Source organism: Canis lupus, chromosome 36, assembly GCF_011100685.1.
Source record: "Canis lupus familiaris isolate Mischka breed German Shepherd chromosome 36, alternate assembly UU_Cfam_GSD_1.0, whole genome shotgun sequence".
Taxonomy (NCBI): Eukaryota; Metazoa; Chordata; class Mammalia; order Carnivora; family Canidae; genus Canis; species Canis lupus.
In genome coordinates, this window is record NC_049257.1 from 10,856,721 (window position 1) to 10,869,088 (window position 12,368).

The following is a 12,368-nucleotide window of genomic DNA, read 5'->3' on the forward strand; positions in this document are numbered from 1 at the left end:
CAAGAAAGATTAGAAAATACTTTGAAATAAATGAAAATGAAAACTCACTAAATTGACACTTATGAAGTGCAGCAGCTACAAAGTGCTTAGAGCTAAATTTATGTTGTAAATGCCTTAGTTTCAAAAAAACTCAAGTACCTTCTCCCTTAAGAAACTAGCAAAAGAAGGGGAAGCTAAACACCTAGCTAGCAGAAGAAAGGACATAACAAAACATTGTGTGGAAATAAATGAAATAGAGAACAGGAAAACGTTAGAGAAATCAACCCAAAAGATGATTCTTTAAAAAGATCAACAGAAATGACAAATCTTTAGCTAGACTTACCATTAAAAAAAATAGAGACAACTCAAATTATGAAAATGAAAAATGGACATCACTATAGATCATACATAAATAGAAGAGTATAAGTAATGCTATCAATAATTGTACACCAACAAATTAGATAAGCTAGATGAAATGGAAAAATTCCTAGAAGTAACAAACTACTGAAATACACTGAGTCAAGAACTAATAGAAAATCTGAAAAAAAAATAGTAAAAATTGGATTGGTAATCAAAAAATATTCTCACAAAGGAGAGCCTAAGCCCATATAGTTTCACTGGTGAACTTTATCAAATAGTTAAAGAATTAACACCAATCCTTTACAAAAAGTTCCAAAATATAGGTTAGAAAGGGATACTTCCCAACAGGGTTAAAAATTCGAAGCCAACCAAGATAGAAAAATTGGACCAACACCTTGAGCATTTCTTTAAAACTGCAAATGGGCTACAATTTGGGAGTAAAGAGTATGTCAAAGAACCAGAATTCAACCAAAACAAAGAACAAACCAAAATAGCTCTATCCTAATTAAGTGTAAAACATAGCCACCATAAGTTCCAGGTGGCCAAACTATAACCTAATTGCCTGCTAGAACAAAAATTAGTGTTCTTCAGAAGAAAATAACTGAATCAAAATTCTCTACAACACATCACATCACATAAAAAATTGCATGATATGTGAAGCTGGGAATGACTGACAGTCATTCAAAATTAATAAATGTGGGTAAATAGAAAAGACTGTCTTTTTTCCTTATCTTAATTTCTTTAAAAGACAACTTATTGTTTAAAACAAGAGTTTATAGCATATGTAAGCATAAAATATATTAAAAGATCAGCACATGTGATTCGGGTGGCAAAGATTTGTTGGAAAGAAAATAAACAGTGTTATATAATATCTAAATATCTGTATAATACTCAAACAATGGATTTCTACTCAACAATAAAGGGAGATTAAACTAGTAATACCTAGTGAATTTTAACCTAGAGTATTCGAGAGGTATTTGGAAAAGTCAGTAAGAGTCTCAGGTTTCTGAGATGGCCACCATGTTTGAGAATGATTTCATTTACTGAATTAGTGAGTATCAAAAAGAGAAGAAAGGTTGTACAGAGAAAGTGTTTAGGTGAATTTTGGACTTGTTGAATTTGAGATTCCTATGAGATAGCCATCCAATGGAAGTGTTGAATAGGCAGGTAGGTGTGTAGTTCTGGAGCTCAAGAGATGTGCTTGAATGGAAAAATAAATCTCAAAGTGTAAACTTATTGTAAAAGGAAAATTAGAGTAAGAAGTTCCAGGACAGAGAGACCTCTGAAGAAATCCAATACCGAATAATTTGTTAGAGGAAGGAAAGCAACTGAGAAGTATCCAGGGAGGTGTGGATCACTGAAGCCAGAAACAAAATATTTTCAGGAACAAGGAAGAAAAAACAATGTGAAAAAACTCCCAAAGAGGTAAGCAAGATAACTACAAAAATTTCAATTGAGTTTAGCAATGGTGATATTGGCTATGTTGATGAAATTGATTAAAGCAGTTTGTGTTGACTGATAGGTTGCAAAGTGAGTTGAAGTAAAGGAACTAGTGAGTAGAGACAAATACCCAATCTCTTAAAGAAGTTGGGCTGTGAAGAGACAATAGATGGGGGTAGCTAACATGGGAAGTGGAATGTAAGGAGAGTTTCTTTGATGATGCTGGTGGTTTCAAGGTGGTTTTAAGGTAGAGGAGGACTGAATGTCCCTTGCTCCCTATAAAATTGGAAGCAGTCAGTAGCAGGTAGAGGTTGAAACTACAGGTTAATTGAGAAAGTGAATTCTTTGAGAAGGCCAAAGGACACGTGACACAGGTAGAGAAATGAGAGCAAAGCAGGGACACTTTTTTTTTCATTTTTAACAAGAAGGAAAAAAAAGCAAAGTGTGGGTTTGGATGGAAGTAGTTAGGTTGGTAGAACACTGAGAAAGTTGAGGTTGACTGACTTCTTTTCCCTCTGAGACACAGAAGTACTGAGAGTGAAAGATAAGGAAAAGTGGTTAGATATATGAAGGAGAGAAAAAGTTTGAAATAGTTGCAGAGTAACAAAATGGAGAATGGAGAATACTGCTTCTTTTTGGCCAGGAAAATGATTTTTATTTTTAGCATTCTTACCATCTGTAGGGCTGGTGGTGACTATGTTTATTACAGCTAATATAAAGTGTTCTTAGCACCAACCTTGCCTGTAGGGCCATGGGAGGGGACCAACTATTATGTAATCATTTGGTCAATTTTGGAGGTCTAGAGAGATTAGAGACTGCCAAGCAGTAGACCACAAAGATCTAACTGAACCTTTAATATAAGAAAATAAAAATTACAATATTAATTTTATGATCTTAATTCACAAATTCCTTATCACTTAATAAACCTTAAATATAGTAAACAATTAAATATTGGTTTGAGTACAAACCATTTGAGATTACTGATTTTCTGGACCTAAACCAATTCTTAAAATTTGAAATTTAATTGTGATTTGTTGGGAGTAAATTAAATTGTTCAATAATCATTATGTTTTCAAGAGTATTCACTTATGTAATAACGTTTCTCATTTAGGTCTTCACTGGGATCTTCACAGCAGAAATGTTCCTCAAGATAATAGCCATGGATCCATATTATTACTTTCAAGAGGGCTGGAATATTTTTGATGGTTTAATCGTAAGCCTTAGTTTAATGGAACTTGGTTTGGCAAACGTTGAAGGATTGTCAGTTCTCCGATCATTTCGACTGGTAAATTAACTGAGAGTACCCATAATGTTGTTTTTTTGTTTGTTTGTTTAAGATTTTATTTATTCATGAGAGACACAGAGAGAGAGAGAGAGAGGCAGAGACACAGGCAGAGGGAGAAGCAGGCTCCATGCAGGGAGCCTGACATGGGACTCGATCTCAGGACTGCAGGATCACCCCTGGGCGGAAGGTGATGCTAAACCACTGAGTCACCCTGGCTGCCCCTCTACATAATTTATGATTTATAATTTATAATTAACTCTTACCTAGGAAGAATTATAAGGTTTCCTATAGTTACAATATTTTTTGAGTACATTTAAAAACAAATCAGATTCCTCTACAACCAAATGGTAATTTATTCTTCATTATAATTTTAAAAGATAGATGAGGTTTATTCAGATGAACAACCAATAGTTCTGTCTATAGTAAGTGAATGGCAGGGCTAATAGGGAGGGAGAAAAAAGGATTCATATATAAATCCAAATCACAATTGACACAATATTCATCTTTCAGTTACATGAAGTTTGTTTAACTGTGCATGAGGCTTGGTTGAGACTTAGGATGCGCTCGACTTTCTCTCAGAGGCTCAGGAATTATGGAGTTGCCCACTTTGCTCCCATAGAAGTCAAGACTTGAGACTGTGTAGAGTATACAAGGGGAAAAGATGGAGCTCCCCACACATTTGCCCCTTTAGCCAGCCAGGAGGTCACCAGACCCAAATTCTGAGAAGAGTTGTCTAAATTACGTTTTGTCAATTTTAAAGTCTTTTATTTGATTTTAATATTCATCAGCTCATGCATCTTTTAAAATTAAGAAACAGAATATCACCTGAAACATTTTCATCTAAAGTGTGATATATTTTATCATGCTGTTACTTTGAGTTTGCTCTTTTTGTGAATTATTTTCAAAAACAGAGGTTGCATATAGTTACTAAAGACAGTTTCTTATCAGGAACATATTAATGGTGATTAGATTCAATACTTTGCTATGAAGTTTATTTAGAATTTTCCTTACCACCACCAAAGATGAAAGAGGTGAGATCCTTGGAGCTGTGGTTTCCTTCCCTAGTTGTCATGGATGGCTATGGATCTAATTTGAAGGTAGGAAGATGCAAAAAAAAAAAAAAAAATAGAGAAAAATTAGAAATGATTATATAACAAATAATATGGACAACTACTTAAAAAAAAAGTGTTCAGTAGGGGTGCCTGGGTGACTCAGTCGGTTAAGCATCTGCCTTCAGCTCAGGTCATGATTCCCAAGTCCTGGGATTTATCCCCACATTAGGCTCCCTGCTCAGTGGGGAGCCTACTTCTTTCTCTCCCCTTTGCTCCTACTCTCTCTCACACACAAATAAATAAATAAAATCTGTAAAAAAAAATGTTTAGTAAATCTTTGTGATGATATGATGCAACTTGGGGAAATAGGAAACAAATTATCATTAGTGTTTTGCTTAGTGTGTGGGCTCCTTTGCATTAATTATTCTCTGGGAAGAAATTAAACATTTTGGTGCTTATATTCATTCCTTTGGGTCTGTCAGAATCCATTAAATAATGCACTACTGTTGGCCTGACATTTACTGAAGCATCAAATAAAATGCTGCTGTAGTTGAACTGTAAATGGCACCTTAGAGGACTCCATGAGCTAATGCAACCAACATATCAAGTACAGTGATGACAAGCCATTTACACACTATAATGAATTGATTGATTAAGTCACTGAAGACATAAGCATTGACAATATTAAGTCCAAGTATTTCCTATTTGAATACAGTAGTCCTAGTAGTGCCCCCTTATCTGCAGGGATATGTTTCAAGACTCCCGGTGAATGCCTGAAACTAGATAGTACCAAACCCTATATATACTGTTTTTCCATATACATACGCACCTGTGATAAATTTAATTTATAAATTAAGCACAGAAAGAGATTAACAATAACAAGCAATAATAATATAGAACAATTACAACAATATACTCTTAATAGAAGTTATATGAATGTGGTCTCTTTTTCAAAATATGTTATTGTATTGTACTCATCCTTCTGAGATGATAAAATGCCTATGTGATGAGATGAAGTGAGGAAAATGATGTAGGTATTGTGACATAGTATTAGGCCATTATTAAGAAGGAGGATGAAGGATCATCTGCTTTCAGACCACAGTTGACCATGGTTCACAGAAAGTGAAAATGCAAATAAGGCCGGGAGGACAACAGGGTAATAAATCACTTTTAAGATACAGTTTGATATTACAACAAACTACAGATATAGCAAGATAAAGCAATCTAAAGATTTAAAGAAATTAGTTGTTTTTTTTATTGTACCTTCTATAATTTGTGTTAATTTTATCTGTACTTGTGCATCCCAAGTACACTTAAAAATATATTCTCTTTGGGCTTTTAAATAATGAGCCTCTACTTCTGTGAATCAGCCTCTGCTAATTAATCACCATTAATCTTAGATATATCAGTTCCCTATAGAAAAACAAAAACAAAAAATCTTACATATGCTTATGTAAGATTCTGGAAATTTTGATGTATCTAATTAAAATGGCAATAAAAACTGGCACTGTAATTGTTTTATTTATAAAGTAGGCTATTTTAGAATGAAAAATAACTCATGGTATTAAATTAACTGGTACATTTGCTAGATAAGAGTTTGACATGCAGATAATCCATCACCCTAAAATTGAGACAATTGTGCTAGAGATTTTTCCCTGTAAATAAATGTACAGATTCTTTAGAAGGCAGGGCAGTAATGACCTTCATACTCTTTTTTCCAGCTCCGAGTTTTCAAATTGGCAAAATCCTGGCCCACCCTGAATATGCTGATAAAGATCATCGGCAACTCAGTGGGGGCTCTGGGCAACCTCACCTTGGTGTTGGCCATCATCGTCTTCATTTTTGCCGTGGTTGGCATGCAGCTCTTTGGTAAGAGCTACAAAGAATGTGTCTGCAAGATCTCCAATGATTGTGAGCTCCCACGGTGGCACATGCATGACTTCTTCCACTCCTTCCTGATTGTATTCCGTGTGCTGTGTGGAGAGTGGATAGAAACCATGTGGGACTGTATGGAGGTCGCTGGCCAAACCATGTGCCTTACTGTCTTCATGATGGTCATGGTGATTGGAAACCTGGTGGTATGTAGTAAAAACATTTTCCTTATTTTCAGTAAAAGAAATGTAACCATAACAAAAGTATGTTCAACTGAGAAATGTTTTATATGTTTTTGGCTTTTTAAAATCAATGCTAAATTATTCATTATTGCAGGAGCCAGGTGTTTAGTCTATTGAGACCTACATCAACTCAATTTTAAATATTTGTTTATTATTTATTGTCATTTTTTCCAGTTTTACATAATTGACATATAACATATAATGTATAGCGTAGAAAAACTCTTAAGTGCCTCTGGAACCAAAGTTGTTCTTCATCACTATATTTCTTACTATTCCATACAGAGAGCTATTTCTGGCTTTTATCTTTTACTTCTTGTATTAAAGCATGGATGTGTCACTAAGAATAGTCACTCATTTTATTTTTAAGTATCAACAATAGTATCACTTGAAGATGTTTCAGATTTGGATTTCCTGCAAATTGGAGTTAAAAAAAAATAATGATCATCTCAAACCATTAAAAGCACATGAGTTATTTGGTGCCTAGAAACCACAGTATCAGCAAGTAACATTGACTCAAGAATCACTTATTTTCATGTCATATCATATCATGAACCATTCCCAATACAACATTACTAAGTCCTGGAGGCATAAAAAAGGTGATAAGTAGATATATGACACTACGAAATGACCTACTCAAACAGGAATAAAGATAGAAGTAGCTAATGCATGTCGAAAATGTAAAAACAGAGTGCCGAATGTCAAGTTCACAAGTAGAAACATTGCTTTAGAATGGCAAGGTTAATGAAGGCAGGCTTTATCAAGAAGTTTGAACCTGAATTATCTTTAATTAAGATATATGATTTAGCTTGGTAGAAAGAAAAGTAGACTGTCACAAACCAAGCAAGAGTGGACCCAATGGATGGGGAGGAGAAGACAATAGACTCAGTGAGAGGCATCAGGTTCTTATACTTTAAACATTAAGTAATAATTCTGAGTTGCTTGATTGAGTTCCAATCCAGTGGACTAGAACAAGGACTGACATAACCATATTTTAAAGTATGTAATTTATAGACTTATTTTCCTTTCACATAGAAGTTACCTCCAATTTCCCAAAGGAAGAGAAAAAAGGCAAAAGGTTATCATTTATTACTGTTAATTTTCAGATTTCGGCCTCCTCAATATTAGCTTAGATAATTCAGACCAATTCTTGTAGTAACGAGAAACATGAGCACTGTGCAATCTAGAAATATGAATGGTGACTTAAAACAATAAATATTTATTATCTCTAGTTTATGTGGCTCATAAATTCAGGAGCAGCTTAACTGGGTAGTTCCGGCTCAGGGTCTATCATAAGGTTGTTGTCAAGATGTTGGCTAGAGCTCCAGTTATCTTGACTGAAGCTGTACGATCAGCTTCCAAGAAGCCAGCCTCTTGTAGCTTTTGACAGGAAGCCCCAGTTACCTGTTGGCTGTTGGCACAAGGCCTCAGTCCTTCTCCACATGGACCTCTCCATAGATAGAATTGTTAACTATCTCTAGGACATGCAGCTGGTTTCTCCAGAGCAAGTGACATGAGAGAGAAGGCAAGGAGAAGGTTTTCTTTGTATTCTGATCTTGAGATCCTATACTGTCCCTTCTGCAATGTTGTATTCATCAGAGATAGTCACTAAGAAAAACACGCTTAAGAAGGAATTAGGCTTTAACTTTTGAATGGAAGAGTAGCAAATAATTTGTAGATATATTTTATAACCACTGCAATTCCCAATACAATTTGCTCACTTCCAGAGAAGTACAGGATTGCGTAGAACAGGGAGCGATAGTCCTGGGGTTACATAGAACAGAAACAAAAGGTCATAGGCTTGTATCATATCATAGATTTGGTGTGATTTCCTATATATATTTGGCATATATTAAAAGAAAAGAAGAAAAGGCAAAGAACAGAATCCTTTATGGCAACACTGAATGAACAGATCAGACTACAGCAGGGAATCCATAGTAGGAGTGGTAGAAAGTAAGTGTAGAGCTAGACTGTGTAGACTTTTAATTTCTGAAAAGGCCAATTGTGCATAACAAAATTGGACTTTTTTTTTTGTAGGCAATTCAGAGCTACAGATGGCTTTTTTATTAGGAAACTAACAATGAGCAAGTGGTATTTTGGTACAATTTATGTAGCAGGAAAATGCAGAGTGGATTTAAAGAGAAAGAAATTCAACGTATCCCATATTATCTACTAATTTACAGAAATAAGACAAATCTAATATGTAATTGTACAGAAGATTCAAATTGAAAATGGAATTTCAGAAGCCTCTATATCTATGGATGACATTTAATATAAATTTGAATTACCATAGGGGCGCCTGGGTGGCTCAGTCAGTTAAGTGTCTGTCTTTGGCTCAGGTCATGATCCGAGGGTCCTGGCTTGAGCCCCACCTCAGGCTCCCTGCTCAGTGGGGAGCCTGCTTCTCCTTCCATTTCCGCCCCTCCCCCTGCTAGTGCTCTCTTTCTTTCCCTCAAATAAATAAATAGAATAAAATCTTTAAAAAATTTTTGGATTACTATATATGAACAAAGAGATATAGTCTGTGGACACCCTGGGTAGCTCAGCTGTTTGGCACTTGCTTTTGCCCCAGGGTGTGATCCTGGAGTCCCGGGATGGTTCCTGCGTCGGGCTCCCTGCATGGAGCCTGCTTCTCCATCTGCCTGTGTCTCTGCCTCTCTTTCTGTGTCTCTCATGAATAAATAAATAAAATCTTAAAAAAAGAGAGAGATATAGTCTGTAAAATAATCATTTCTATATACATGCATACATTTATTTTATTTTTTTAAATGATTTATTTATTCATGAGAGACATAGAGAGGCAGAGACACAGGCAGAGGCAGAAACAGGCTCCTCACAAGGATCCTGATGTGGGACTCGATCCCTAAACTGGGATCACACCCTGAGTGGAAGACAGACGCTCAACCACTGAGCCACCCAGGCGTCCCACATGCATTCTTTTAAATTCCGCACCTTTAAGGAAAAAAAATAAAGGCTCTCCTTTCTTTTTTGACTATCAGGTTGAAAAGTTCCCACTAAGGGGGGCATTTGATGGAATGAGCACTGGGTGTTATACTATATGTTGGCAGATTTAACTTAAATAAAATTAAAAAAAAAAGAAATAAAGAACAGTTCCCCCTTTTGTTATAACCCAGATATATTTCTGGAGTGGCTAAGGTCTCTCACATTTACCACCAGTAAGGAAATGTGTTCATATTACATTTGCTTAAACAAGGCAGAATGAACTTGATGCGCTGCCTCCTATAATTCTTCTTTTTCATCCTCACCGAAGAGAGAAAGGTCCTCCAAAGGCAAGCTGGCATAACCTCCTTTGAACTCACATAAACTTCTTATCGTGCTCCACACAAGAAGTGTCAGTAATCACTGCCATGAGCGGTCCACAGGCGGGACAGGTGGGGCTGCGAACTGCCCCATGCTTAAATCTAACAAGAAAAGGGAGCAAGCCATACAGCTCTAACAGTGTACGACATGCTTACAAACAGAGTACTTGCCTCAGTGCTTTGAGGAGGAAATGGAAGTTGGCTCTCACTCTGGGAGGGTCGATTGATACATATCAAGGAAAATTTCCTGATAGAAAAAAAGACAGTTCATTAATAAACCTTCAGAAATCAAATCTAGAAAACCATTATGGCACCAAAACTCAGTTGCATTATGGATAAACCTAAAATGTAGCATTTAATTTTTTCTTTCATCTATTTTTTCATCCAAATAATAAATTTAAAGGCAAATCATAATAAAATATGAATTTATTGGTAAAGGAGCAGGCCTTAGTATGAATCCCAGCAGCCATGGTATAGCGGTTGAGAAATGTCAGTATAGACTCACAGATTATGTGAAGTCCTTAATCTTATACATTTTAACATTTCTTATTACGATTGGTTATACTATCTTGTAATTGGTTAAATAAAGGAGCTATAGGCCTTATTAACTTATTGAAAAGATAGGAATGTAGCAAGATTTCAGCATCCTTTTCATTAGAGTTCTACTCTAAGTCTTTCTGAGGATTCTTCTTTATTATTTACATTTTGTCTTTGGCTCCCTTTACTACTATATCCTTCTCTTATTCTATATGCTTGAATAATTGGAGACTCATAAACATTATCAATCAAATCCTGAAAAAAAATTATACAGCTTGGTCTTGTGCCCATCTGAGTACCCGATTCATTAGTAAATTACATTTTTTGAGTATATACAGTGGGTTTATAGTCACTAATATTTTCACTCACTCATATCTGTGGGGCCTATTTTTGGAGACTCAAGATACAGGCTAATTAGTAGATGTTTGCCCATGGCAATGTCTTGATTCCACAATCTTTAACTCAATATTAACATCATTATTATTGTATAATAACCATTTTTTAATAATAAATTTATTTTTTATTGGTGTTCAATTTGCCAACATACAGAATAACACCCAGTGCTCATCCCATCACGTGCCCCCCTCAGTGCCCGTCACCCAGTCACCCCCACCCCCCGCCCTCCTCCCCTTCCAGCACCCCTAGTTCATTTCCCAGAGTTAGGAGTCTTTATGTTCTGTCTCCCTTTCTGATATTTCCTACCCATTTCTTCTCCCTTCCCTTCTATTCCCTTTCACTATTATTTATATTCCCCAAATGAATGAGAACATATGTTTGTTCTTCTCCGATTGACTTATTTCACTCAGCATAATACCCTCCAGTTCCATCCACATTGAAGCAAATGGTGGGTATTTGTCATTTCTAATGGCTGAGTAATATTCCATTGTATACATAAACCACATCTTCTTTATCCATTCGTCTTTCGATGGACACTGAGGCTCCTTCCACAGTTTGGCTATTGTGGCCATTGCTGCTATAAACATCGAGGTGCAGGTGTCCCGGCATTTCATTGCATCTGTATCTTTGGGGTAAATCCCCAACAGTGCAATTGCTGGGTCGTAGGGCAGGTCTATTTTTACCTCTTTGAGGAACCTCCACACAGTTTCCCAGAGTGGCTGCACCAGTTCACATTCCCACCAACAATGTAAGATGGTTCCCTTTATTTTTAGGCACTGTATAGATCTCGTGGCCATGATTTTCTCAAACAAAAACTGTGACTTTTGATCTAGCAATAAGTATTTTTTTTTCTAATTTGGTAAGTTATCTAGTGTAAAAATTGGTACAATACATAACAATAAAATTATATTTAAATGCATTAGAATTATCTTGGTTTTAGGAATAAAATAATAATAAATTATCAGTGTCCTGGAAAATCCAGGTTATATGGAGAAAATCCTTAGCATCCCAAATAAAACTTTTTTTTCTTTATTCATTGTATGGTTACAACTTAGATAACTAAGTTTTATCTTTTGGAATTGAACTTAACTTAGAAATGTCAACTAATAGTTTCAGTAATTTTGCAATGACTAAAAAGGAAATAGTGTTAATAGTATTACTTGATATTGGCCAGGTATTTATTTCATTCACTTTTTTTCAGGATAGTTTATCATAAACTAAAAGGAATACCTATTAGTAAAAAATTAAATATAAGAACACTTTTGAAAAATTTATAGTTAAGAGCAATGAAACAACACAATGTTTTGATCACCTATTTTCCTATTGTGTTTAGGTTCTGAATCTCTTTCTGGCCTTGCTCTTGAGTTCATTCAGTTCTGACAACCTTGCAGCCACTGACGATGATAATGAAATGAACAATCTCCAGATTGCTGTGGGAAGGATGCAGAAAGGAATCGATTATGTTAAAAGAAAACTACGTGAATTTATTCAGAAAGCCTTTGTTAGAAAGCAGAAAGCCTTAGATGAAATTAAACCTCTTGAAGATCTAAATAACAAAAAAGACAGCTGTATTTCCAACCATACAACTATAGAAATAGGAAAAGATCTCAATTATCTCAAAGATGGAAATGGAACTACCAGTGGCATAGGCAGCAGTGTGGAAAAATATGTTGTGGATGAAAGTGATTACATGTCATTTATAAACAATCCCAGCCTCACTGTGACTGTACCAATTGCTGTCGGGGAATCTGACTTTGAAAATTTAAATACTGAAGAATTTAGCAGCGAGTCAGATATGGAGGAAAGCAAAGAGGTAGGAATTTTAAAATAAGATATTTTGACGTAATATATACTTTAAGCTATGAGACTATGTTGAAGTTACGTTTTA

The 12,368-nt window shown here is 35.5% G+C and overlaps 1 protein-coding gene across 4 annotated transcripts in view; it reads left to right on the forward strand.

The window, feature by feature from the left end:
* The window catches only part of SCN2A (sodium voltage-gated channel alpha subunit 2), a 134,841-nt gene that overhangs the window by 85,849 nt on the left and 36,624 nt on the right, over window positions 1-12,368 (forward strand). For all 4 annotated transcript variants that reach the window (XM_038584698.1, XM_038584699.1, XM_038584700.1 and 1 more), the window contains 3 exons: window positions 2,891-3,064; window positions 5,838-6,194; window positions 11,814-12,293. In XM_038584698.1, the coding sequence (XP_038440626.1) occupies window positions 2,891-3,064; window positions 5,838-6,194; window positions 11,814-12,293 (1,011 nt within the window). The remainder of the gene's footprint in view (window positions 1-2,890; window positions 3,065-5,837; window positions 6,195-11,813; window positions 12,294-12,368) is intronic.